The sequence below is a fragment of the Rhinatrema bivittatum genome, chromosome 1 (genome assembly GCF_901001135.1).
Source record: "Rhinatrema bivittatum chromosome 1, aRhiBiv1.1, whole genome shotgun sequence".
In the NCBI taxonomy this organism is placed as follows: Eukaryota; Metazoa; Chordata; class Amphibia; order Gymnophiona; family Rhinatrematidae; genus Rhinatrema; species Rhinatrema bivittatum.
In genome coordinates, this window is record NC_042615.1 from 252,914,243 (window position 1) to 252,940,367 (window position 26,125).

The following is a 26,125-nucleotide window of genomic DNA, read 5'->3' on the forward strand; positions in this document are numbered from 1 at the left end:
CTGGCCAGCTGTGCACGGGGCCCAGCTGACCTTCCAAAGGTTTTGTAGGGACCCTCAACATAACAAACAAGGCAGAAGATTTTGTTTCCTAAGGATTCTGATAGCCAAGATCACAAACTGGTTAAAAGACAGGAAACAGAGAGTAGGATTAAATGGTCAGTTCTCTCAGTGGAAAAGGGTAAACAGTGCCTCAGGAATCTGTACTTGGATCGGTGCTTTTCAATATATATATAAATGATCTGGAAAGGAATATGAGGAGTGAGGTTATCAAATTTGCGGATGATACAAAATTATTCAGAGTAGTTAAATCACAAGCAGACTCTGAAACATTACAGGAGGACCTTGTAAGACTGGAAAATTGGGCATACAAATGGCAGATGAAATTTAATGTGGACAAGTGCAAGGTGTTGCATATAGGGAAAAATAACCCTTGCTGTAGTTACATGATGTTAGGATTCATATTAGGAGCTACCACCCAGGAAAAAGATCTAGGCATCATAGTGGGTGGATAATAGTTTAAAATTGTCAGCTCAGTGTGCTGCAGCAGTCAAAAAAGCAAATAGAATGTTAAGAATTATTAGGAAGGGAATGGTTAATAAAACGGAAAATGACATAATGCCTCTATATCACTCCATGGTGAGACCGCACCTTGAATACTGTGTACAATTCTGGTCACCGCATCTCAAAAAAGATATAGTTGCGATGGAGAAGGTACAGAGAAGGGCAACCAATATGATAAAGTACACCATCAGGAATTCCGAACAGTTCTACAATCCCTGATCTTCAGCAGCTTAGACTACTGCAACTCAATGTTATTAGGTCTCCCCAAATCCACCTTAAAACCGCTGCAGTTACTGCAGAATGCCGCTGCAAGAGTACTGACCGGAAATAAAAAATCGGATCACATCACCCCAATATTAAAAAGCCTACACTGGCTACCAATCATTCAGAGAATTGAATACAAAACCCTGACGATCATCCACGATGCATTACACAATTCAGTTAACTCCGCAGTCAGTAAAATGTTCCACCCCCACAAACCTCAACGGAACACCAGAACTTCTGAAAAACGTCTACTCGAAATACCCACATATCCCATGGCTAAGCTTACTAACACCAGAAATAGAGCTCTCTCCACAGCGGGGCCTAAACTCTGGAACGCCCTACCATGCTACCTCACCACTATCATCGAAAATAAATCATTCAAAAAAGAACTGAAAACCTGGATCTTCAGCCAGACTTTCAATGATGATTTAAGCAAACCACAATTGTGATGCCTTAAGCTTCCCATCCTTCTCCCCTCTTCTCTTCTCCGCATACCTACCCCTTCCTCCTTCCATTACCTACCCCATCCCCCCTCTTTTCCTTCTTTTCCCATTCAGACTTTCTTGTATTCAGAGCACGAGTTTGTATATACCTTCCTCGTTTTTCGTTTCTTTTTTCATTTTCGTTATTTGAATTAAATTATTTTTAGTTATTTCCTGTTACATCCTTCTCCATATGCTAGTTGCATATACTTTTGTTTCTCAAATTGTTCTATGTATCATTGTTTCGTTCCAATGTAAACCGGGGTGAAGGCATGTGCTAAACCTCGGTATATAAAAGCTTCAAATAAATAAATAAATAAATAAATAAATAAATAAAGGGGATGGAACAGCTCCCCTATGAGGAAAGGCTGAAGAGGTTAAGGCTGTTCAGCTTGGAGAAGAGACAGCTGAGGGGGGATATGATAGAGGTCTTTAAGATCATGAGAGGTCTTGAACAAGTAGATGTAACTCGGTTATTTACACTTTCGAATAATAGAAAGACTAGGGGCATTCCATGAAGTTAGCAAGTAGCACATTTAAGACTAATCGGAGAAAATTCTTTTTCACTCAATGCACAATAAAGCTCTGGAATTTGTTGCCAGAGGATGTGGTTAGTGCAGTTAGTGTAGCTGGGTTCAAAAAAGGTTTGGATAAGTTCTTGGAGGAGAAGTCCATTAACTGCTATTAATCAAGTTTACTTAGGGAATAGCCACTGCTATTAATTGCATCAGTAGCATGGGATCTTCTTAGTGTTTGGGTAATTGCCAGGTTCTTGTGGCCTGGTTTGGCCTCTGTTGGAAACAGGATGCTGGGCTTGATGGACTCTTGGTCTGACCCAGCATGGCAATTTCTTATGTTCTTATATTCTTAACAGAATTATTCTTAGTAGTAACAGAAAAAACTGGCTTGGACCAACCGGCAGGGCTAAGGGTCTCATACTCACTCTGGCAGCTAGGCGTTGGTCTTCTCATTCTGTTATGGGTCCCAGAGTCTGGGAAGCCTACCTGGGGAGTGACACGGGACTAGGTCTTCTGCCTAGCCAGCATCCTCCCTCACAAGTTGAGCCCTTGGGTTCTGGGAGCCAGTACATCATAGTGGAGAGTCCACACAGGCAAGGCTTGGACAAGGCAGGCTGGATACTAAGCAGGATCTGGAACTAAATAAGACAAGGGTGAGACAAGGCAAGGACAGAACTCTGGGTTAGGCTGGACTGGACAGGATACAGACTGGATACCTCCAGCAAGGCAGACTAGGGCAGGGCTTAGACAAGGCAGACAAAGGAAACGCCAAACAAAGAACACAGAAGCCAAAGCAGCAGGGCTTGGAACAGACAGAATCATCCTGAAGGCCTCGAGGCAGATAAACAAGAGAGAAAAAGCCAAAGGCCTCAAGGCAGGATAGGCCCATGGTCCTCAAGGCAAGGCAGAAGGTCGTTAGGCCACAAGACAAGGCAAGAAGAAGGGTCAGATCACGGAGCCAGAAGTGACATCATGAGAAGATAAGGATAGAATGGCAAGGCAGGTTTATATAGGGCTGGGGCTTGGGCATGGCAAGGGCAGTGAGAAGGAACTCAACAAGACTAGTGATGAGGCATACTGAAGGCCTCTGCTGGTGGGGAGGTGTCATGGAGGTAGGATAAGTCTGTGTAGCAGATGAAACCCTAACTTGGATAGAGAGACACAGAGGCAACTAATGCTGCAATGAGCAGGGGACCTATTACAGAAGCACTGGATGGTTGCTCTGAGCTTTCCTTTATACAAGGCAAGATGAGATATCATCGGTGCATGTCAAAGGAAGTCCAAGCAGCACATCCTAAAAAAAAGGGCTCAGGAGCTGCAGGAAGTGCAGCCAGGATCCTTAAGAACATAAGAACATAAGAAATTGCCATGCTGGGTCAGACCATGGGTCCATCAAGCCCAGCATCCTGTTTCCAACAGAGGCCAAACCAGGCCACAAGAACCTGGCAATTACCCAAACACTAAGAAGATCCCATGCCACTGATGCAATTAATAGCAGTGGCTATTCCCTAAGTAAAATTGATTAATAGCCATTAATGGACTTCTCCAAGAACTTATCCAAACCTTTTTTGAACCCAGCTACACTAACTGCACTAACCACATCCTCTGGCAACAAATTCCAGAGCTTTATTGTGCGTTGAGTGAAAAAGAATTTTCTCCGATTAGTCTTAAATGTGCTACTTGCTAACTTCATGGAATGCCCCCCTAGTCCTTCTATTATTCGAAAGTGTAAATAACCGAGTCACATCTACTCGTTCAAGACCTCTCATGATCTTAAAGACCTATATCATATCCCCCCTCAGCCGTCTCTTCTTCAAGCTGAACAGCCCTAACTTCTTCAAGCTTAGATGCAACATAATGCTGGAGGCATTTCAGACTAAAGTTGAAGGGCATTTCAGTACCCCCCCCCCCCCAAGTCCCCTTTCCAGGTTTATGGAGAAAGAGCTGGTGAAACCTATTGGTTAGGAGAGAGGCTTGGACGTTGCCCGTTGGTTCCCAAGAGTTTTCTTCAGGCCCATATCCCTTCCAAGAGATCAGATAGTAGAGTTTACCTAATTGTTGCTTGATGTCCAGGATTTCTTGTACTTAAAATTCTGAGTTGGTCAATCCATACCTATGGATATGTGATGTTAATGTTTATGAGATGGTCTTTTACCATTATATGATTTATGAACCTTGAACCCTTGATTGTTTGATATTGCAAGAAAAGGTGTGAACTTTTGCTTGGTTTCTATGCTATGTCTTCAAACCTTGTATGCCTAAAAACCTGTTAAATAAAGAGTTTTAAAAAAAATTCTGAGTCAGGATCTGAGGAGACTACAATGGGTAATGGTGGTTGTCTGTCTCTCAACTTAGAAGTTGATATTCAAAACAAAATCGGCATATTCAGCCATTTATCTGTCTAAATTATAGCCAGATAAGTAGTTACGTTTAGTTGACGCTATCAGCGCTGTCTATCAGAAGCAGTGCTGGAGCATTGGGAGTGGGTGAGTGAAGACCCTCGCTCCCAGCAGTGATCTGATTTGACCATTGGGGGTGTGTGGGATGGAGGGGTGATAGCATTTTGTTTCTGACTGCAAGGGTGGGTTTGAAAGTCTAGGGGGGTTATAATTGAAACATTCCTTATAAAAATGGGGATAGGGTATGGGGGGAGGGGGATCAGTAATGTTTTGAGGGCTGAGGGGCACTAGGCCTGACAGGGTCATTTATATATTAGTTGGGGAAGGATGGTTTTTTGGGTCATAGGCCCTTTCTTGTATTTTTTTTTTAGTTATACTGACAGCCCTACTTAATCAGGTATCTTTGAAGTTATCCAGCCATATAAGGCTAGATAATTTTAAAATCTAACTGGCTATATTCAAATATAGCCGGTTAATCTTTAAAATTAGCTGGTTACATGAAGCTAGATAACTTTAAGCAAGTATATTCAGCGAGACGTTTATCCCACTGAATATACAGGTCAAGTTATCAAGCTAACTGTAGCCGAATAATGTCTCTATTAATCGGCCTACTGAATATTGGCCTCTTAATGACCAAGGGCTTCAATAATGACACATGGAAGGCATTGTAGATTCACAGAGTAAGGGGTAACATGAGTTGTTATGTGACAGATCCAAGATAGAATAAGGACCGATGAAATGGGGAGCAAATTTAGTGGAGGGAAGCTTTAGGTGAAGGTTCTGCATGCTTAACCAAACCAGGATTCCTGGTGACAACTGGATTGCTGGACATCTTCTCTTATCAGCACTTTTCTTATAATTTTCAGCAGTTTTAAGGAGAGGTTGATGAGTCCTTCCCCAAAATTCTAAAAGATTGATTGCTGTTTGGTTGGCTGTTAGTGTTGAAATGGTCACGAGGAGAGGAAGGGGCACCTTAGGATGTCTACCATGCTATAGCAGAACTCCACTTTTGGCAACAATTGAGCCCAGTAGTTTTGTTGCTCTAAGACATTGGGCTGAAAGAAGGCTTTCAGGGTTTCATTGGTTCTTTCAGTTAGCTCATTGGACTGGGGGTGGTAAGCAGAAGAAAAACTGAGGGACGCATTGATTTTATTATAAAGACTTCTACAGAATTTAGACATGAACTGTACCCATCTATCACTCACAGTGTATTCGGGTAGTCCATGTAGACAGAAGTCTTCCCTAAGGAAGTGACAAGAAAGAGTAGGCACCAAAGGCAGTGAAGGCAAAGGAATAAAGTATGCTATCTTCGAATAGCAGTCCACAACAACTTAGGTAACCATAAATCCCTCAGGTGGAGAAAGATCTATGATGAAGTCAGTGGCTTGTCTGAAACAGGCAGAGGTTGGAGAAGACCCCACGGGCATTGATGGGACAACTTGTTGTGAGCACATTTGGGAGAAGAATCCACATATGTCTGGATTTCCTGGGTCATCCAAGGCCACAGTATTGACACGAGATTAGCTGTAGTCTTTTGGATCCCTTGGTATCCGCCCAGCTTAGAGCCATGGCCCCCACTTGGGGACCTTCTTTCTAAGGCACATGGGCATTATCATCTTACTGACAGGAATTGTAAAGGAGGCTGAAGAAAGAATTTTGACCAGATCTCGAATAAATTTCAGTGGAGGCCTTGGAGTAGTCGAATGAGCAGGACAGAGTGTCTGTTCTGGCATTCTCTTCAGCAGGGTGAAAGACCAGGCGGAAATCGAATCTGCTGAAGAACAGTAACTAATGAGCCTGATGGGGATTTAGTCTCTTGGCCTCCTGGAGGTAGAGAAGGTTTTTATGATTGGTTGTAACAGTGAAGGGGTGTTTGGCCCCCCTCCAAGAGATGTAACCATTCTTTGAGACTGAGCTTTAAGGCCAGGAGTACCCAATCCCCAATTGTATAGTTTTTCTAGGTGGATGAGAATTTTCTGGTGAAGGAGGAGCAAGGGCGAAGTTTGCTATCTGGTGCTGCCTTTGAAAGAACTGCTGCAGCCCCAATGGAAGAAGTATCCACTTCGAAGAAAAAGGGCCAGTCCGTATCTGGATGTTGGTCCGCTGTTAAGTTGATACAGCCTATCTTGCAGTTGATATGCCCCAAGGCAAAGTCTGAGTTCAAGCAGCAGTCAGGGCAGCCTGACAGCAAGGCAGAGTCGAGATACTAGCTAAGATCGAGATAGGCAGAGGGCAAAGCGAAGATGAAGTCCAGGCAGGCGGAAGATAGAGTGGAAGTCGAGTTCCAGGCTGAGGTTGAGGCAGGCAGCAAATAAGAAGAAGTCAAATTCCAGGCAGAAGTCAGCACGAGAAGTCAGTCCAAGGAAGACCCAGCAGAGAGATGGGAACAGGCTGGACAGGCTGGAACAAGGCAGGAAGCCTGGAAAAACAAGAATAGGGTACGAGCAGGATAGAGACATGCAAAAGCAACCAGCACTGCAATGATCAGGGACCTGTTTTAAAGGTGTTTGCACTGAGCTTCCCTTTATACTAGGCAAGATGTGATGTTATCGCTGTGTGTCACAGGAAGTCCAGGCAGCAGGACCTATAAAAAGGTTTATTAGTTGCAGGAAGTTCAGCCAGGGTTCTTAGATGCAACTTGATGTTGGAGGCACTTCATACTAGAAGTGAGGGGTATTACAGTACTTGGCGGATAAAAAAGTACATTCATAATAACACAATAATTCTATATAGCAGTACTCGGATACAAAACAAGACCTTGCGGGTACCTTGGGTTTTCAAATCGAGTTTTGTGTGGGCTTAAAAGTTCAGTGCAGTTACAGACACTGCTGAAAATGTACCTGTATGTAACAGCAAGGGCAGCACTTCAGCCTTGGATTTTAACACTATGAAGTGATGCTGTGTTTCTCCACTTCACTTCATTGGTGAGCAGTCCACAAGATCTGCTGCACACCCCAGTCCCTGCCCCTAGTCAAGGCATGAACGTACATTATTGCTTTTCAAACGATAACAGCACAAACCTATCAAACAAAACGTATTACTTCCACTGTGTTATTTGGAAAATATAACGAAGCAAGCTAGTTCATTGTTGCTGTTGAATGAATTAGCAAAGGGTTGCTGAATCATTGTGGATTTTTTTCCCCCCTGTTATGTCACTGAACAGTAACTTTGTGTTTCAGGGTTAATACCGTTAATGTGTATGACCTGATTCTGTACATTAACATTTCATAGGCATGGGGATCGGGAGGATTTCCGAAGCAGTAAATTCCACACAAAGGTTTCGCCCCACTGACTCGCACGAGCCAAGAGTGCAGCTCACTGTCCAGCTAGTCACTAAGAGTGAGGCCAGTAATTCTAGCATTTTTGAAGATGTAATTGAGACGAGGGGCAGAGGTGAGAAATGCATACCCCTTTGGGGTAATACACTAAGGGGTAAATTTTCAAAGGCCCAGTCAGGATCCAAACGCATAACATGAACTTACGCGGGTAGCTTGACTGGATCCCTATGAGTGGATTTTTAGTTTCCTGAAAGTATGCACACAGGCTCGTAATGTGTACGTTTAGCCGCTTTAAATACAGGAGTTCAGGGAGGGTGGGCGGGAAGATTTTGCGGGTGTATGGTTGTAAGTTACATGCATAAATTTGTTTCCAAAATGTAAATGTTTAATAGGGATACCACTAATGTGCATGTATTTAGCTAAGTAACAAGCCAATATTAAAACAAATCATGTGTGGATATCATTAGCTGGGTTTGTACCCGATGAAAAGTGCCCATGTACGTTTGAAGTTAGACACCCTATTGAAAATTTACCCTTAAAAAAGAAAGAAATTGTTCTTTTCTTAAAGCTGATCAGATTTAAACTTTGCTGCTATTTTATGTTCATGGTCAGAAAGGGGTTAAGCTGAAAAGTGATCACTTCTGATTGAAAACTGAATTCAGAATCCTAAACAGTGAACTCACAGATTAGTACTTTGGCATGATTGGTAACATTTCAACCTGCACAATACCCTCTGCCTTATGTTAGAGCCCCTATGCCACTCTGCCAGCCTATACAGCTCTCTCTGCCATATGCTAGAGCCCCTGTGCCACTCTGCCATCCTATGTAGCTTTCTCTGCCTTATAGCACACGCCTGCGGCAGTCTGACATCCAGTGTAATATGCTCTTCTTTAGACCAGGCTTTTGTGGCAGTCTGGCTGCATCTCAAACACACTGAAATGCTTCTGCTCACAATTGCTTTTGCATTAAAGAATATCTCCAGCTTTCTGCTGTAGCATTAATTTCACTGGAGCAGTAGCAGGTGTCTCTGGATGCTGAATGCTGTCTTTGTGGTACAGATCATTCATTAACCTTGACAGGAAATCATGTACATCAGACAACTTATTCCCTATCATCAAAGTCACCTATAAAGCCCTGAGAATAAAAATGCCAAGGTTAGCTTGTGGCAGAGAGTTCTAGAAACAATTCTGGGGCACATTTTCGAAAGTTTAGACAGGATCTAAGCTCATAGAATAAGGAATTAAAAGTTCAGCTGAGCTGAATGCACTTAAGTGAATTTTCAGCTCCCTAAATCTGTGTGTGTGTAAAATATGTTCATAAGAGGCAGTTCGGTGGCGGGAGGAGACTTCTGAACCTAAATCTGTGATTTACATTTTCAACAAGTACATGTGAGCAGAAGGAAGCATGCCAATAACACGCGTATCGTGTGCCACTAATGTTACATACACATATACAGGGCTGAACCTAGGGGGCTGCAGAGCCCAGGAAAAATCAGCCAGAGTGGCCTCCGCTGCCTGAGCACGAAGGGCAAAGAGGAAACCCCTGAGACTGAGGAGCAATTGTCTGTCCTTCCAGGCTTTCTGGAGGAGCCGCTTCAGTTCCTCGCCTGCCAGGACTCTCCAGGAACAGGAAATGAAATCAAGTGGCATAACAGTGTGCAGGGCCCCAGTTTGCCACCCCTCCCCAAGAATGGCCCTATGTAATGTATATATTGAGCTACCAAACAACCCAGCTTTTAAAGACAATTTATATGGGTATGTTGTGTTTCGAAATTAGGCTGTGTGTGGGCTTAGACGTATGGGCATAACTTTGCAGTAAGTTGTACTATAAAAAAAAAAAAAATGTTCCCATTTTTAATTGTAAAGCTCTCACTAACTCTTCTGTTGCCCTTCTTTCAGCGTACGTTGGGGTCCACGAGGGCGTCTCCACCCAAGGCTGGTTTATTGGACTCATGTGCGCTGTAGCGCTGCTCACTCTTATCTTGCTAGTTGTTTGTTTTGTTCACAGAAATAAAGGAGGAAAATATTCTGGTAAGTGAAAGCCGAAAAAGCCCCCAATTTCGATAAATGTACTTAAGTTTGTATTCTGCAGTTCTCGGGCGCTCTGTATTCATCACACAGGTAAGGACTGAAACAGGGTTTCTCTCTATAAAGGGATGCAAAGCAGGAGACTTGTGTTTGAGCCTCTTGTCTGATACAGGTAGCAGACTTTAGAAGCACTGCCGGGGTGAGGTGCCTGAGTCCCAGGGCGGAGGTAAGAAGATTGCTGTCCATGCAGAACGGTGCTGAGGGATTCAGTCTTGATAGTAAATTATCTCTCCTACCTTTCAGTTGCATTAGGACCAGGATCGTCCTGGTACTCATCCTGGGAAGGCAAAAAGGGAGAACAGAGAGAAAAGAGGCAAAAAGAAACCATGATGTGACTTGCATTTTATTTAGTCAAGGCAGCGTATGATATAGGTCTATAAAATCTTGAGTGGGGTGGAACAGGTAACGGAAAAGTCCGTGATAATAAGTAAACATAGAAACATAGAACTGACGACAGAAAAGGACCAAATACTCCATCCAGTCTGCCCAGCAAGCTTATGGTAGTATCTGCCTCACCGAGCAGGTCACCCACACACTTATCAGTTTCCCAGACTGCAAACATCAGGGCCCCTTGTTGGTTGCTGACTGAGTCCAATTCCTCATTACCTCTTGCCATTGAAGCAGAGAGCAATATTGGAGTTGCATCAAAAGCATCAGGCTTATTGGTTAAGGGTAGTAACCGCCGCACCAGCAAGTTAGCCCCATGCTTATTTGTTTCCCCAGACCATAAAAGTCAGGGTCCTTTTTGGTTGCTGTCTGAATCCAATTCCCCTTTTCCTCTTTTCCCCCTGCCATTGAAGCAGAAATCAATGATGGAGTTGCATGAACAGTATGCAGGATTATTGGCTAAGGATAGTATCTGCCGCGCTAGCAAGGAATTTCAGGCATCCACCACCCTTTCAGTGAAGAAATATTTCCTGATGTTGGTTCTGAGTCATCCTCCCTGGCATTTCATTTCGTGACCCCTAGTTTTATTGATTTCTTTGCAACAGAAAAAGTTTGTCTATTGTGCATCATTAAAACCTTTTAGGTATCTGAAGGTCTGTTTCATACCTCCCCTGTATCTCCTCTCCTCCAGAGTAAACATATTTCTGCCTTCAACCTCTCCTCATAAGTCATTTGATTGACCATTTTGTTCACCCTTCTCTGGACCATTTCCATCCTGTTTCTGTCCCTTTTGAGATACAGACTCCAGAACTGAACACAATATTCCAGGTGAGGCCTCACCAAGGACCTATACAAGGTGTTGGGTTTGTGGCATATTGTGGACTCTTGGTCGAAGTGGCGATGACTCCTCCCATGGGGAGGATCCCCGTTGGGAACAACAGCGATTGGCTAGACTCTAGTAAGCAGACACTGAGGAAAAAAAGCTTTATTATACTGCTGTTGAAGAGTTGAATCTTGCCCAAGGAATGGACAGTACTGTAGTCCAACAATAACACAGTAAGCTCAGACAGTCGCTGTAGAAGATGGTCTCACCCAGATGTAGCAAACGTCTGGTAGTGTTCCGCAGCACGGAATAGGCCGTGAACCTGAAGGGTGGAATGAGGAGAGCTGGAGCGTAGTGATACTCACAGAGTGGCAGTGCTGATAACTTCCTTTTGTAGTAGAAGGAGGAAAGGGACCCGAGGTCCGAGGTGCAGGATACCCTGAGCAGATTAGGCCCTCGAGGAGTGAGTACCTAGGAGAATCGAGGGTTCCTGAAAGAAAGCAGACTGGACCCCCAAGGAGTGAGTGTCCTTAAGGTTAGGCAGATCAACCCCAGGGGGCGAGTAGAAGCGAGAGGCCCCCGAGGAGCGGGTACCCAGAGCTTCCGTAGGAGCGAGATACCCCAGAGGGTGGTGAAGAATCCAAGCGAGCAGCTTAGAAGTGGTCAGAGTAGCAAAACCAAAGTCCTTGCTAACTCGTTGAACTGGAGCGGAGTGAAGGTTTAAATACCCAGAGGTACTGACGTCATGCGGTGGGACCACCCCCGAGGTTCCCACCATGACATATTCATAAACGTAGGCAGCATGCGTGCGCGTGCCCTAGGAGACCTTCAGAAAGAAGCATGGCGGACAGGGACGCCCATGCTGGCTCAGAGACGCCGAGGGTTTTGGCAAACAGCAGTGGAGGCAGCCATCCTTCCAAGGCAGGAGGAAAAGGGTAGAAGAGAGGTGAGGCAGAGTAGTCGCAGCCATCTGCAACCGACGGATGCAACACAAGGGGATTATCAACTCCTTTTTCTTATTATTTCTCTCTCTATACAGCCCAGCATTCTTCTGGCTTTAGCTATCACCTTGTCACATTGCTTCACCATCTTTAAATCTCTAGACACTATCACCCCAAGGTCCGTCTCTTGGTCTGTGCACAACAGCCTTCACCCCCCATCACATACAGCTCTTTTGGATTACTGCATCCCAGATGCATGACTCTGCACTTCTTGGCATTGAATCCCAGCTGCCATATCTTCAACCACTGTTCAAGTTTCCTTAAATCACGTTTCATTCTCTCTTATCTTTCCGGCGTGTCCACTCTATTGAAGATCTTAGTATCATCCACAAATAGACAAACTTTACTTTCTATTCCTTATGCAATATTGCTCACAAAGTGGAAGCACTGAGAGGAGAGGATCACCTAGCTGGTGGCTGAAAGGAATCAGTAAGTTTTGCTTGGGAAATTTTATTTTTTAAAAGTATTGGGGTGAAGTTAACTATTGAGGAATATTATTTAGTGGGTTTTTTGTGTTTTGTGCTTTTAATAGTAAGGCAGCGAATAAACATAAGTTAAACTGTTTGTATTTCCCAACTCTCCCACCCCTAGCTCATCATTTAATTTATAGGTAGGTGCCACTTTCACACAAAAAAAAAAACAACCCAGCCTTTTAACTTCATTTCACGAATTCCCCACACTTTATTGAGAGGTTGATCATTCCCCTGTAGGCCACTACCAGACATATAGTGAATTCACTAATACATTTAAAGGACTCTAATTAGACACATTCCTACTCCCATAGCAACCTAAAACTTAACTAGGAACTGATCAAAATTGAGATGAAGGCAGCAGTCCAGCAGCAAGAGGAGGGCTTCCCAGTCTTTTGCATCGAGTGTCACATGTATGATTTTTTACCCGTCGGTGAGAAATTGTACATGTGCATGCGATGCAAAGAGCTCTTGTCTCTCAGAGAACGAGTCTGATCTCTGGAGGCTAGAGTGGCAGACCTGGAGGAGCTGAGGCAGACAGAGAGGTATATAGATGAGACCTTCAGGGACATAGTAGCCAAGTCCCAACTTCAGACTGGCAGCCCTGGTGCTGCCTTGGAGGAAGAAGGTCTCATGATCGGAGAGCATCAACCTAGTGCAGCAGGAGAGGATCCTGTAGCAAGGACCTGCTCTCCAGGTGGTGCATTGTCCTTTCACACCGAGGATGTGTCTCCAAGTCCTACTGCCCAGGAGGGAAGGGTTAGGTTAGCCATCATAGTTGGTGATTTGATTATTAGGAATGTAGACAGCTGGGTGGCTGGTGGGCATGAGGATCATCTGGTAACATCCTACCTGGTGCGTCACCTAGATAGGATTTTAGACAGTGCTGGGGAGGAGCCGGCTGTCTTGACATGTGGGCACCAACGACATAGGAAAATGAGGGAGGGAGGTTCTGGAAGCCAAATTTAGGCTCTTAGGTAGAAAGCTTAAATCCAGAACCTGAAGGGGAGCAATCTCTGAAAAGCTCCCTGTTCCACACGTAGGTCCCCAGGGGCAGGCAGAGCTCTGGAGTCTCAATGCAAGGATGAGACGATGGTGGAAGGAAGAGGGATTCAGTTTTGTAAGAAACTGGGGAACGTTTGGGGAAGGGAGAATCTCTTCTGAAGGGATGGGCTCCACCTTAACCAGGGTGGAACCAGACTGCTGGCGCTAATCTAAAAAAGGAGATAGAGCAGCTTTTAAACTAGAACAAAGGGGAAAGCCGACAGTCGCTCAGCAGCGCATGGTTCGGAGGGAGGTATCTTCAAAGGATACTAATGACACATTAGAATTAGGGCATCCCGACAGTGAGGTTCCAGTAACAAGAAAAGTAGTCAAAGTGCCTGTAACTAAAACCTCAACTGAGCTAAAAAAAATTCTAAATTATCCCTATCAATTAAAAAGCAAAATGAAAATACAAATAAAAAACAAACTTTGAAATGTTTGTATGCTAATGCCAGAAGTAAGATGGTAGAATTAGAATGTATAGCAGTGAATGATGACATAGACTTAATTGGCATCTCAGAGACATGGTGGAAGGAGGGCAACCAATGGGACAGTGCTATACCGGGGTACAAATTATATCGCAATGACAGAGAGGAGCACCCGGGAGGCAGTGTGGTGCTTTATGTCTGGGATGGCATAGAGTCCAACAGGATAAACATCCTGCATGAGACTAAATGCACAATCAAATCTTTATGAGTAGAAATCCCTTGTATGTTAGGGAAGACTATAGTGATATGAGTATACTACCATCTACCTGGCCAAAATGGTGAGACGGACAGTGAAATGCTAAGAGAAATTAGGGAAGCTAACCAAATTAGTAGTGCAGTAGTGATGGGAGATTTCAATTACCTTAGAGAAAACGTTGTATCATTTAATTTTTGCTTAAGTAGGTATCAATGCTTAAACTGTAGTATTTATACGTACATGTCACATTTGTAGATTAGGGACCTTCATAACATCAACGGTGCTGCAAGTTAATACTTGTATTTTGCACCTGTGTGGATCATTTTTAATCATTGATCCAACAGTCCATCATGCAGACACAAAATTGTATGCTTTTTAAGGCGTTTTTGTATTTTTTAATTTTTTATATTTGTATAAAACACAAAGGGTTTTATACAAATTTAGTCTCATGCAGGATGTTTATCCTGTTGGACTCTATGCCATGCCGGACATAATGGGTATTTAACAAAGGGTTTTATACAAATATAAAAAAATTGAAAAATACAAAAACACCTTAAAAAGCATACAATTTTGTGTCTGCGTAATGGACTGTTGGACCAATGATTAAAAATGATCCACACAGGTGCAAAATACAAGTATTAACTTGCAGCACCGTGGATGTTATGAAGGTCCCTAATCTACAAATGTGACATGTACGTATAAATACTACAGTTTAAGCATTGATACCTACTTAAGCAAAAATTAAATGATACAATATTTTCTCTAAGGTCACATAATTCGTTGTACAGTGGTTATAAGAGTATTGTATACTTTAGATTTCAATTACCCCAATATTGACTGGTTAAATGTTTCATCGGGACATGCTAGAGAGATAAAGTTCCTGGATGGAATAAATGACATTTTTATGGAGCAATTGGTACAGGAACCGACAAGAGAGGGAGCAATTTTAGATCTAATTCTCAGTGGAGCACAGGATTTGGTGAGAGAGGTAATTGAGGTGGGGCCGCTTGGCAATAGTGATCATAATATGATCAAATTTGAATTAATGACTGGAAGAGGGACAGTAAGCAAATCCATGGTTCTCGTGCTAAACTTTCAAAAGGGAAACGTTGATAAAATGAGAAAAATAGAAGAAAACTGAAAGGAGCAACTACAAAGGTAAAAAGTGTATCTCATGTAAAACCATATCATCAGCCTCTCCAAGCCATGTTTCTGCTATACAAAATATATAAACCACATTGTCAAGAATCAAATCATGTAATTATTGTGTTTTTGACTTGATATAATGGGTATTTAACAAGCCACATTTGAAATCATTAAAAACAGCATATTTGTTTTCACCATGGGGCTTCAAATTACCACCAACAATGTCCAAGGGCAATGGATGTTTCAAAGCCCGAGAAGTACTATAACCACCCTAATTATCCAGCCCTATTACTATTAATTACTGGGATCAGCTTGGTCATAATGCCACCCAGTTTAACAGATTTAGTCCACCTTAAAATACCGAAGTACATACCAGTAGCGACTTTAATCAATAGTCCTAGCCCATGGCCAAGAATATCCAGCCAGCACCTATAATTGCCATTTTCTCATGCTCTCACGGGCCGCTTGAAGGGCTCTCAAAGGCACAGGCCCGCTGGCAGATATCCCGTCTAAAGGCTAAGCCCTTATCCAGTCAGCGGATGATGACAGTGAGTGGGTGTGGCCTTGCCCGACAAGACCAAGCATTTTTTCAGACAAACAACTGGACCTGAGTTAGGAGCAATGGTGGCAGTAGCTTCCTCATAAGCAGCTCTGGCTAAAGTTCCTGGAAGAAAAATCCATATGCCATTGTTAGCCATGTAGACTTGGGAAAGTCACCATGCTTACCCCTGGTTCTGAATATGAAGGACTGGATCTGCTCTTTGGGATCCTGTCAGGTACTTGTGACCTGGACTTTCCACTGTCAAAGGCAGGATGCTGGGTTTGATTGCCTTTTGGTCTCACCCAGCATGACATTTCTTAAGTTTTAAATCGCGTATTCTCAACAGCTTCTATGTGTAGCTTCTGAATTTCGCTGCAGTGCTCATTGGGAGGAGACATGTCCAAACATGGGCACAAACACATTTGAATATTTCAATTAGGGAGTCAATTCTTATTGAGGTTGATATTCAGCACGCCATAACTGGGTAAAGTTACCGCTTTATTTGGGTTCCATTAGAGATTTATGGCGCAATGGAGTTAGTTTAGATAAAAGAATGCTTTCTAAAGAAAAACTAGTCAGGGAGGTTTCTTCTTTGCAAAAGCAGTAAAATAGCACTGATTTATTAACAAAGTAAAATAGAGCTGTAAGCAGCTAACAACCTAACTCACGTAGAAACAGAAAGCAACAAGTACTCATTCAGCGTTGTACGGAAACCCTGTTAAGAACATAAGAACATAAGAAATTGCCATGCTGGGTCAGACCAAGGGTCCATCAAGCCCAGCATCCTGTTTCCAACAGAGGCCAAAACCAGGCCACAAGAACCTGGCAATTACCCAAACACTAAGAAGAATCCATGCTACTGATGCAATTAATAGCAGTAGCTATTCCCTAAGTATAATTGATTAATAGCCATTAATGAACTTCTCCTCCAAGAACTTATCCAAACCTTTTTTGAACCCAGCTACACTAATTGCACTAACCACCTCCTCTGGCAACAAATTCCAGAGCTTTATTGTGCGTTGAGTGAAAAAGAATTTTCTCCCATTAGTCTTAAATGTGTTACTTGCTAACTTCATGGAATGCCCCCTAGTCCTTCTATTATTCGAAAGTGTAAATAACTGAGTCACATCTACTCATTCAAGACCTCTCATGATCTTAAAGACCTCTATCATATCCCCCCTCAGCCGTCTCTTCTCCAAGCTGAACAGCCCTAACCTCTTCAGCCTTTCCTCATAGGGGAGCTGTTCCAGTACTAGCTAACTCAATATAGTCCAATGCAGCAACACTCATTGGGTGTTACTTGCCATGGTAATCTTTAACGAGTCCAAACCCTACAGAATTGAATCTTATTCTTCTGAAGTGGGTTGGTCGACAGGTGTTGATACTGGCTTACAGATACTCATTGCCAAAATTATTTTAGGATTTCTTTAATACAGGTCTTTTAACTGATTGACAATTGCTTTTTTTGTCTGCATTTTTAGCTTAGTGGTTATAGCAGTGGGCTGAGAAACAGGAAAGCCAGGGTTCAAATACTAATGCCCCTCCTTGTGACCTTAGGCAAATCATTTCACCCTCCATTGCCTCAGGAATGAACTCATGACCCCATTTACTGAGCATTTTCCCCACTTAACTCCTATTCTTTCTTTCACATCAGACTGCTGATTACTCAGTGTCCACACAAAACAGCATAAGCCTTCTAAGACAGAAACTGGTCCCCTTTGTACAGTGGAGGGGAACACTATTAGGACAGAACTTGGGCTGCTGCATGCTCTAGGAGGCCAGTATTATAGCAGGAAGCTAGCCTCTGCCTTGGAAGCCGCTGCTATGGCAGGAACTGGGCCATGTCCACTTTCAGGGTCAGCACTATGGGGAGTAGGTGCTCTCAGTGCATTGCTGCTGTTTCTACCACCTCCTGTAGCTCACTGGTCACTCTGTTCTGGCAACCAATCAGGCTGATTCAGTAAAAAAATGCAGGAGAGCCAGCGCTCCATGTTGAGCGCCCGCTCTCCCGACGCACGCCCAGGCACCTCTCCTGGGCGCGCGTTTCTCTATTTAAATTGGGTGTCGAGCTAATAAGGAGATGTTAGGGACAATAGTGCGTCTCTAGCGTCTTCTTATTAGCAGAAGTGGCGGCTGTCATCAGGTCCAACAATCGACGGTTAATTTTACCTGCGTCGGTTTTCGAACCCGCTGACAGCCATGGGTTCGGAAAACGGTCGCCGGCAGGCAGATTTAAAAAAAAAATAATAATTTTTTTTTACTTTTGGTGCCTCCGACTTTAATATCGCTATGATATTAAGTCGGAGGGCGTACAGAAAAGCAGTTTTTTTTCTGCTTTTCTGTACATTTTTCCCAGTGCTTTCTAAGGTTAACGCCTGCCCTTGGCCGCACATTTTACTTTCAGTATTCCGGGATAATAACTAATAGGCTCATCAACACACATTTGCATGTGATGAGCGCTATTAGATTCGGGGTGGTTGGCCCCGCGTTTTCCACGCGCTATTACCCCTTACAGTATAAAGGGTAACAATAGCGCTTCTAAAACGCGCGGCAAAACGGGGGCTAAACTGTGCGCTCCAGTCTGTTTCGGCCTAAATGAGCTGTTAGGAGGAGGGAGAGGCAGGAGCAGCAGGCGGAGAGACACTTCCATTCCCATGGCTGCTCCCCCTCCTAATGCCTCACCTGCTTAGGCTACCCAGCAGCAGTGGCTGTTGTTGTTTTTCAAAGGCACAATGGGGGACACTGTAAAACAGCAGAGGCGACTTAAGAAAAGTAAAGGATCCAGGGTAAGGGAGGAGGTTGGAAGTGGGAAGCAATATAGAGGAGGAGAGAAGGAGAGAGAAATGAGGGCAGGAAAGAAAAATAGAGAGGCGAAAGGGATGAGGAAGGAGATTATAAATATATAAATTTTACCTAGTGTGGTAGTGAAATATGGGATTTGCTATGTGTATATATGATCATGCATTTCATTACCCACGGTCCACTCTAAAAATTGCTCCGAGTATCAGTCCTCAGTATGCACTGACACAAAAATGCAGAAGCAAAACATAACGACAGATCAGGACCCTGAGTCCTGTCGGGTTTGTGCCATTTCATTTCTGGTGTAATGCCATAAATCCCAACTGATCTCTGGCTTTCCCCTACATCTCCACACCTCTGTGCTTGTCCTGGCTTTCCTTTAATTGGGGTTCCTCTGTGCTCGGGTAGTGTGATGCATTCTGTTTTCAGGGGCAATTTTTTCTTTTCCCCATGTGATCTAACAAAGAAAACACAATATGGAGGAAAATGCCAATTTTTTTTATTACTTTGCAGTGAAAGAAAAGGAAGATCTGCATCCAGACCTTGAAGCAGAGTCTATGAAAGATGAAAATTTTGGAGACTATAGGTAAAGCAAAATTCCTAAGTAATAGCTGATTTGGTTTGGTTTGTTTGCAGGTTACATGAGCTATCAGTACTAAAGCCACAACTGTTCACATACAGGAGATGGATTTAAAGATATCATTTATGTGCATATTAATGATCTAAGTGAAGAGGTAGCAGAGCAGTAGGTAACCCCTTGTGTACCTTTAAGACACATGGGGGCAACTTTCAATAGAATGGCTGATGCCATGATACGTACCCGCATAACTTGTCGTGAAGTTCAAAAGAAAACTACCCAGTTAGTTTCCCTTTCAACTTTTGCTAACACTTGGTACAGCTCGTGCTGTATCTATGGGTGGAAAATCTATGCACATATATTTGAAACCTCCCTGACCCAAGCCCACCTACCAAAATGCCCACCTTTTGAAGTGGCTAAGAATGAGAGAGAGTCAATAAATAGGGCAAATTTTGAGCAAAGCATCAAAACAGCTTAAATTCAGATTATTGACTCCCTTGCATATAGCCATGCAGTGAAACTAGGCCACTGTGTTTAACTGCTCAGCAGAATACAATGCTCACAATCCCTCATCTGGCTAGATACATTTGAAAAATTGCCTAAAGCAGGGCCACTTTAAATCAAAGTATTCCCAGGGGTGTAACTTAGGGGTGTGTATGTGTGTGCATGTCCTTTCAGGCCCATCCTGAGCAGCAGGAGATAGCACATTGTCAGCAGTGCATGTCATCCCCAGATTTTTGCCTCACTAAGCATAGACTTACTATGCCTGTATAGAAATATAGGCCTGCAGCATACCCCCACCTTCATACACAACCCCCAGAGGTCCTCTCTCCCTCCTTTGCATATCCTCCACAATTCCCCATTCTTCTATACACATCCAGTCAAACACATCTTCCAGAGCCCCTCTCTGCCATATACATCCATCCATACACAACCCCTAGATCCCCCTCTCCCATACATATCTCCAGAGCCCCCCACCCCATACGTATTCCCTACAATGCATATCCCTCCAAAGAACCCCCCCCCTCTCCTAAGCACATCCTCCATCCTCACTCTCCCAGCTACAACCTCCAGATCACCTCTTTTCCATCCAGCCCCATTGCTTTATCCACTTCTGAAAATTGATTAAGCTTTACCTTACTTCTAATCCTATTCAATGTATGTGGTCCTTCTCCAAGCCCTTCTACAGAGCCACAACATGTAGCGTCTGGGGTATGGCAGCACGGCTGAATGGCAGAAAGACCCCCCCTAAGGAGATATTTCCTGGAAATCTTAGAATTTACTTCAGAAGAGATTCTCCCCCCCCCTTTGACAAAGTGTATTTTTTACCATAGGCTTCAAGATCACAAGCGCAGACACAAGCTATAGATCTGGATATAACCTCACAGATTTTTTGGAATCCTCTAATTATAAAATTATAGAGAGAGCTACATTATTGGTTACCTTCCTGACTGAGAGTGATTTAAGTAAAATCATGAAGAAATATTTCAAGAAATCTAATGTTTCATTTATGGGACATTTAGTGAGAATCTTCCCGGACTTTTCTAAAAGTACTCAGGAAAGAAGGAAGGGCTTCCTGGCCTTACGGCAGGAAACCCAAGCCTTAGGGGCATCGTTCTTCCTAAGATATCCATGCAAATGCATGGTCAAGTTCGGGGGCGATAATTTTGTCTTCACTTCCCCGGAAGAGCTAAAAAAAAGTTCATTGAGTCAAGGAAGCTTGTACCATCTGATGTGACTAATGTTTGACGTAAATTGTTTTATGTTGCTGTATTAAGCTAGGTAATTTCAAGTATTATTTTTTTTCCTGTAATTCTCCTTAATAAGCTAGCCTCCTCTTACTGATGGGGGTCTAATGGATACAAAGATGTATTGAAGGAATATTGTTCCTTTCTTTTTATATATATTGTTTGACTTAAAAATGTCTGCCTATATGTATCACTTTTCTGTAGCAAAGTTTATTCTTTGTGGAAGTAATATTGAAATGAATAAATAATACATTTTAAAAAAAGGCACCCCCCCCCCCAAGGTGTAGCATAACAGCAAGGCAGAGTGGCATCAAGACCCATAAGCTATAGAGTCTAGGGTTTGGCAGGTGGTAGCAAGACCCCCAGATGTAACATCAGGGGCAAGGCAGCTAGACAGTGTGACAGCAAGACAATACTCTGCCTCTGCCAGTCCTAGGGATGTGCAGAGGGTACGGATTCATCCGATTCGGTATTCGTATTCGTCGGTGGGCAAATACGTTGCATTCGTCCAATGGCGCCCCCGATACGTTGATACGTGCATTCGTTTTCCGGTTCCCATTAAAGTCAATGGGGGAAGTATTTGCAGTCTATTTTTGGCTGCAGAATTGGGGTTTTATTATCAATTTTGATGAAACCTCTGGGGAGCAATCATCAAAACAACAAAAGAGCTCCAAGGTACTTAGACTGTGGCAAAGTGGCACCAAAGTGGCATGAATAGCCTAAGGTACTTTAAAGGGGCAAAGGGGTACCAGGTGTGGCAAGAAGAGTGCTTTAATAGAGGTGCAAAGCAGCAGCGAGAGTGTCAAAAATACACCACAGCTTCAATAGCGAGCACTGATAACAGATGCATGAACCCTCGAAGGCAGCACAACAGGCAAAGCGGCAAGATAAGTGGCATCAACATCCTACAGCACAATGAAGGGGGAACATAGCAAGCAGAGAGACTAGCACCAACACACTGAGCAACTATGATAATGGCAAGAGCACCACAAGGAGTTGAGTGAGTCATCTGGTGTATGGCAGCAAGGCACAGAGGCAGAGGGTAGATACAGGCTGGTTACACCCGGGGAGAGTTCCCGTTCCTTTGTGCAGGAAAGGGCTCCCTAGAATGGGTTCGCCCCTAGAGTGGAGCACGAGCCTTCAAAGCGTGGCGACCTGGAGCAGAGTGCCATGTGAACAGTGGTTCAACATGGGTCAACAGACACTAAGAGATAGGCTGCAACACCGGGGAGAGTTCCCTTTCTTTGAGCAGGAAAGGGCTCTGCGGAATGGCCCCTAGAGTGGAGCACGAGCCTTCAAAGCGTGGTGACCTGGAGCAGGGTGCCATGGGTCAACCGGTGCTAAGAGATAGGCTGCAACACAGGGGAGAGTTCCCTTTCTTTAAGCAGGAAAAGGCTTCCTTGGAATGGGTTGGCCCCTAGAGTGGAGCACGAGCCTTCAAAACTTGGCGACCTAGAGCAGGGTTTCACTGTGAGCAGGGTCTCACTGTGTTTGCCACAGTCTAAATACCTTGGAGATCTTTTCTCATTCTGAACATGGGTCAACAGGTGCTAAGAGATAGGCTGCAACACCGGAGACAGTTCCCTTTCCTTTGAGCAGGAAAGGGCTCCCTGGAATGGGTTGGCCCCTACAGTGTATAATGGTACAAATTGTTAGGATTTAAGCATTTGCAAACAGATCATGACTTCATAAGCAAGACGGAGGAAGTTCTCTTCTCTGCCCTGAAACTAAAGAAAACTGTTTTATTTAAGGATCCATGCTGTGAAGGATTACTAGTTTGAATTGACAGAGACTGAGGTTTCCCTTTGTAACGAGGGTTCAGCCGTTAGGACTGGACATAAGGCCTGGCTAGACAGGCACAGCAATCGATGTCAAATCCACCTAGGGACATAAATCCTGGATGGACAGGCACAGCAGTCGAGGACAGAGGTCAATCCCACGTAGGGACATAAGGCCTGGACGGACAGGTACAGCATTTGAGGACAGAGGTCAAGCCCACGTAGGGACATAAGGCCTGGACGAACAGGCACAGCAATCGAGGTCAAATCCTTGTAGGGACATAAGGCCTGGACGAACAGGCACAGCAATCGAGGTCAAATCCTTGTAGGGACATAAGGCCTGGACAGATAGGCACAGCAATTGAGGTCAAACCCACCTAGGGACATAATGCCTGCATGGACAGGCACAGCAGTCGAGGACAGAGGTCAATCCCACATAGCGACATAAGGCCTGGACGAACAGGCACAGCAATTGAGGTCAAACCCTTGTAGGGACATAAGGCCTAGATGGACAGGCACAGCAATAGAGGACAGAGGTCAATCCCACCTAGGGACATAAGGCCTGGATGGGCAGGCACAGCAATAGAGGACAGAGGTCAATCCCACCTAGGGACATAAGGCCTGGATGGACAGGCACAGCATTCAAGGACAGAGGTCAAGCCCATGTAGGGACATAAGGCCTGGACGAACAGGCACAGCAATCGAGGTCAAACCCTTGTAGGGACATAAGGCCTGAATGGACAGGCACAGCAATAGAGGACAGAGGTCAATCCCACCTAGGAACATAAGACTTGGACGGACAGGCACAGCAATAGAGGTTAAATCCTTGTAGGGACACAAGGCCTGGACAGTGGACGGACAGGCACAGCGTTTGAGGTCAGGCCCTTGTAGGGACGTACGGCCTGGACAGTGGACGGACAGGCACAGCGTTTGAGGTCAGGCCCTTGTAGGGATGTATGGCCTGGACAGTGGACAGACAGGCACAGCGTTTCAGGTCAGTTACATGTGCTTCAGTGCTTACATTATCTGGAGCATAGGAGGCAGTTGGAGCTGCTACAAGGCTTTCAATTGCTTGTATTCATCTTGCCATTCACAGGGAAAATTTGGAAACCCAAGCAAAGGCAGGTTTACTTTCAAAAACACTAGCATTTCCATCAACTCTGGTGCCAGCCTTGAGCGGTGAGGGCTCATGATATCCCCTGTCATTGAAAAGACACGTTCACTGGGCACACTGGTTGGTGGACATGACAGATATCGCTGAGCCATTTTGGCTAGGTGTGGTCAGACAGTGGACTTCTGTGCCCAATATGCCAGTGGATCTATCTGCATGTTCTCTGTCAGCTCTGAGAGATACCGTGTCACTGACAGCTGTGCTGGTGTCTCCTTTGCTTGGGTGGACTGAGAGTCACTCATGCCACCTGCTTTCTCTCTAGCCTATAGCACAACAGATGAATCTTTACGGGCAACATGCCTTTGGCATTCTGAAGTGGAGGAGGAGGAAGTTCTAGCTGTCACTGACAGAGTGCTGCTCCTGCTTGGGCTACCCCAACTCTCTGAAGTGCCCGCTGTTTCCACCCCCTGCTTCACCCCTAATCTGTCTCTGCCTATGGCGCTCCTGTTCACGGACTTTTGATAACAGCAGGTCCTTCACAAATGAGAGACAATTGGACTGTAGGGCGAGTTTCCCTTTCACATGGGGATCACAGACTGTGGCGAGCATATATGTGTTCTGTTCTGTTAAAGGCCTTAATCTCTCTTCCACCTGCTGCTGCAAAATGTCCAGACAATGCAGCACCTCAACTGTCATTCCCTCTTCCTGTTTAAAGGCCTCCAAATTTTCATCCAGGAAATTAACTATAGGGATGATGTCAGCCAAGGTGGCACTTCTGGAACTCAGCTCCTCCATGACATCCTTGAAGGGCTGCAGGGTTTTTACCAGCTGACTCATGACTAACCAATCATGATGCCCTAGGGGATTCTGCACACTTATGTCCATTGTACCAGAAAGTTCATGAAGGGGTGTCTGCAGCTCCACTAACCTCTCAAGCATCATAAAGGTGGAATTCCACCGGGTGGCAATGTCTTGAATGAGACGCTTGTGAGGCATCTCCAAATCAGTCTGCTTTTGTCAGAGAACCTGTCCCACCTTCACACTTCTGTGGAAGTACGCTGCTATGATCCTGCACTTCTGTATTAACCTATGCAGGCATTCATTCTCTTTGTCACTGGAATCCAACCCCAGAGCTGACTTCACTACCAGGTGCAGAGTGTGTGCAAAACATCGGATGTTCTTAAAGTGCCCGTCGTTTATTGCTTTAACCATGTTTGCACCATTGTCTGTGACAAAGAACCCTGCCTGAGGATTCCTTTCTCGCTGGTGTAGTTGCCAGCCCTCCAGCATCTGTCTGATGCAAGCTAGAATATTGGCTGCGGTATGGGCCTGGTCCGTCAGGTGGGTGTGCAGTAAAGGCCATCTCCACCCTGATACTTGTTCAGTAATAGAGCTGCTGCCTGCCCCTGCCTCAGCCAGGTCCCACCAGTGTGCTGTCAGGGAGAGGTTAGAGTGTGCAGCATTCATGGCGGTCCAGATATCACAGGTGAAATGCACACTCCCCTCTGCCTTAGCTAGCAGCACTTGGATGTGACTGCGACACTGCTTGTACAGGCTGGGGAGGATCTTTCTACTAAATGTGGTTCTGGAGGGGACTTTGTAATTTGGAACTACGACCTTCAGAAAATGCTTGAAACCCATATTCTCCACTAACTGCAAGGGCTGATCATCAAGGGCAATCATTTCCCCAATGCTCCTGGTTACAACTTTTGAGGCTGCTTGCCTCCTACCCCGGGATAGTGTTACCGCACTCCACCCCATTTCCTCCATGGTGGATTGTCGCTTCTGCCACATGTCAGGGGGTTGCTGGCCTGCCACCTGACTGCTAGAAGGTGATGAGGGCATGGGCTGACTCTGCTGCTTTTGAACCACTCAACTCTGCTTGGAAGGGGTCCCCTGACTGGTACTGCCACCATCCCCAGATGGCAATACTGTTGTTGGGTGTTGCCTCTTCATATGATGCGTCATGCCAAAATTAGATAGATGTCCCATTTGCTTGCCTCTGCTAATAGTCCTGCCACAGTAATTACACCGAGCAAAACGCGGGTCATCCGTCACTTTAAAGTAGCTCCAGATCGCAGATGTCTTTCGTGATCCTCCCTTCTCTATAGCCTTGGGGGTGGATGCTGGCACTAGAGCTAAAGTAGTGGATGCACCCTGTGCCTGCGCTGACTGGTCTTCCTCCTCCTCATCAGTTTCATCTCTCCCCTGCTGCACTGAAGTGGAGGCTAAGACAGTACTAACTGATCCTCCTAAAACTTCGTCAGGCTCAGCTATTACTTCTTCCGTTTCTGATGAGAATCCCACACAAGATGATTGTTCATCTGAATCAGAAGCAAACAGTGCCTGTGCTACATTGTCAACACTAAGTCGAGATTTCTGTCCCACTGCCGCTTTTGGGTGTCGACATTTTGTCTGGCATGACTC

The 26,125-nt window shown here is 44.6% G+C and overlaps 1 protein-coding gene across 4 annotated transcripts in view; it reads left to right on the forward strand.

Moving 5' to 3' along the window:
• CHL1 (cell adhesion molecule L1 like) overlaps positions 1–26,125 on the forward strand; it is a 244,933-nt gene that overhangs the window by 211,770 nt on the left and 7,038 nt on the right. For 3 of the 4 annotated variants that reach the window (XM_029593458.1, XM_029593467.1, XM_029593449.1), the window contains 3 exons: positions 7,456–7,617; positions 9,401–9,532; positions 18,998–19,070. In XM_029593458.1, coding sequence (XP_029449318.1) covers positions 7,456–7,617; positions 9,401–9,532; positions 18,998–19,070 — 367 coding nt within the window. The remainder of the gene's footprint in view (positions 1–7,455; positions 7,618–9,400; positions 9,533–18,997; positions 19,071–26,125) is intronic. The other variant, XM_029593476.1, reaches the window with a different exon arrangement.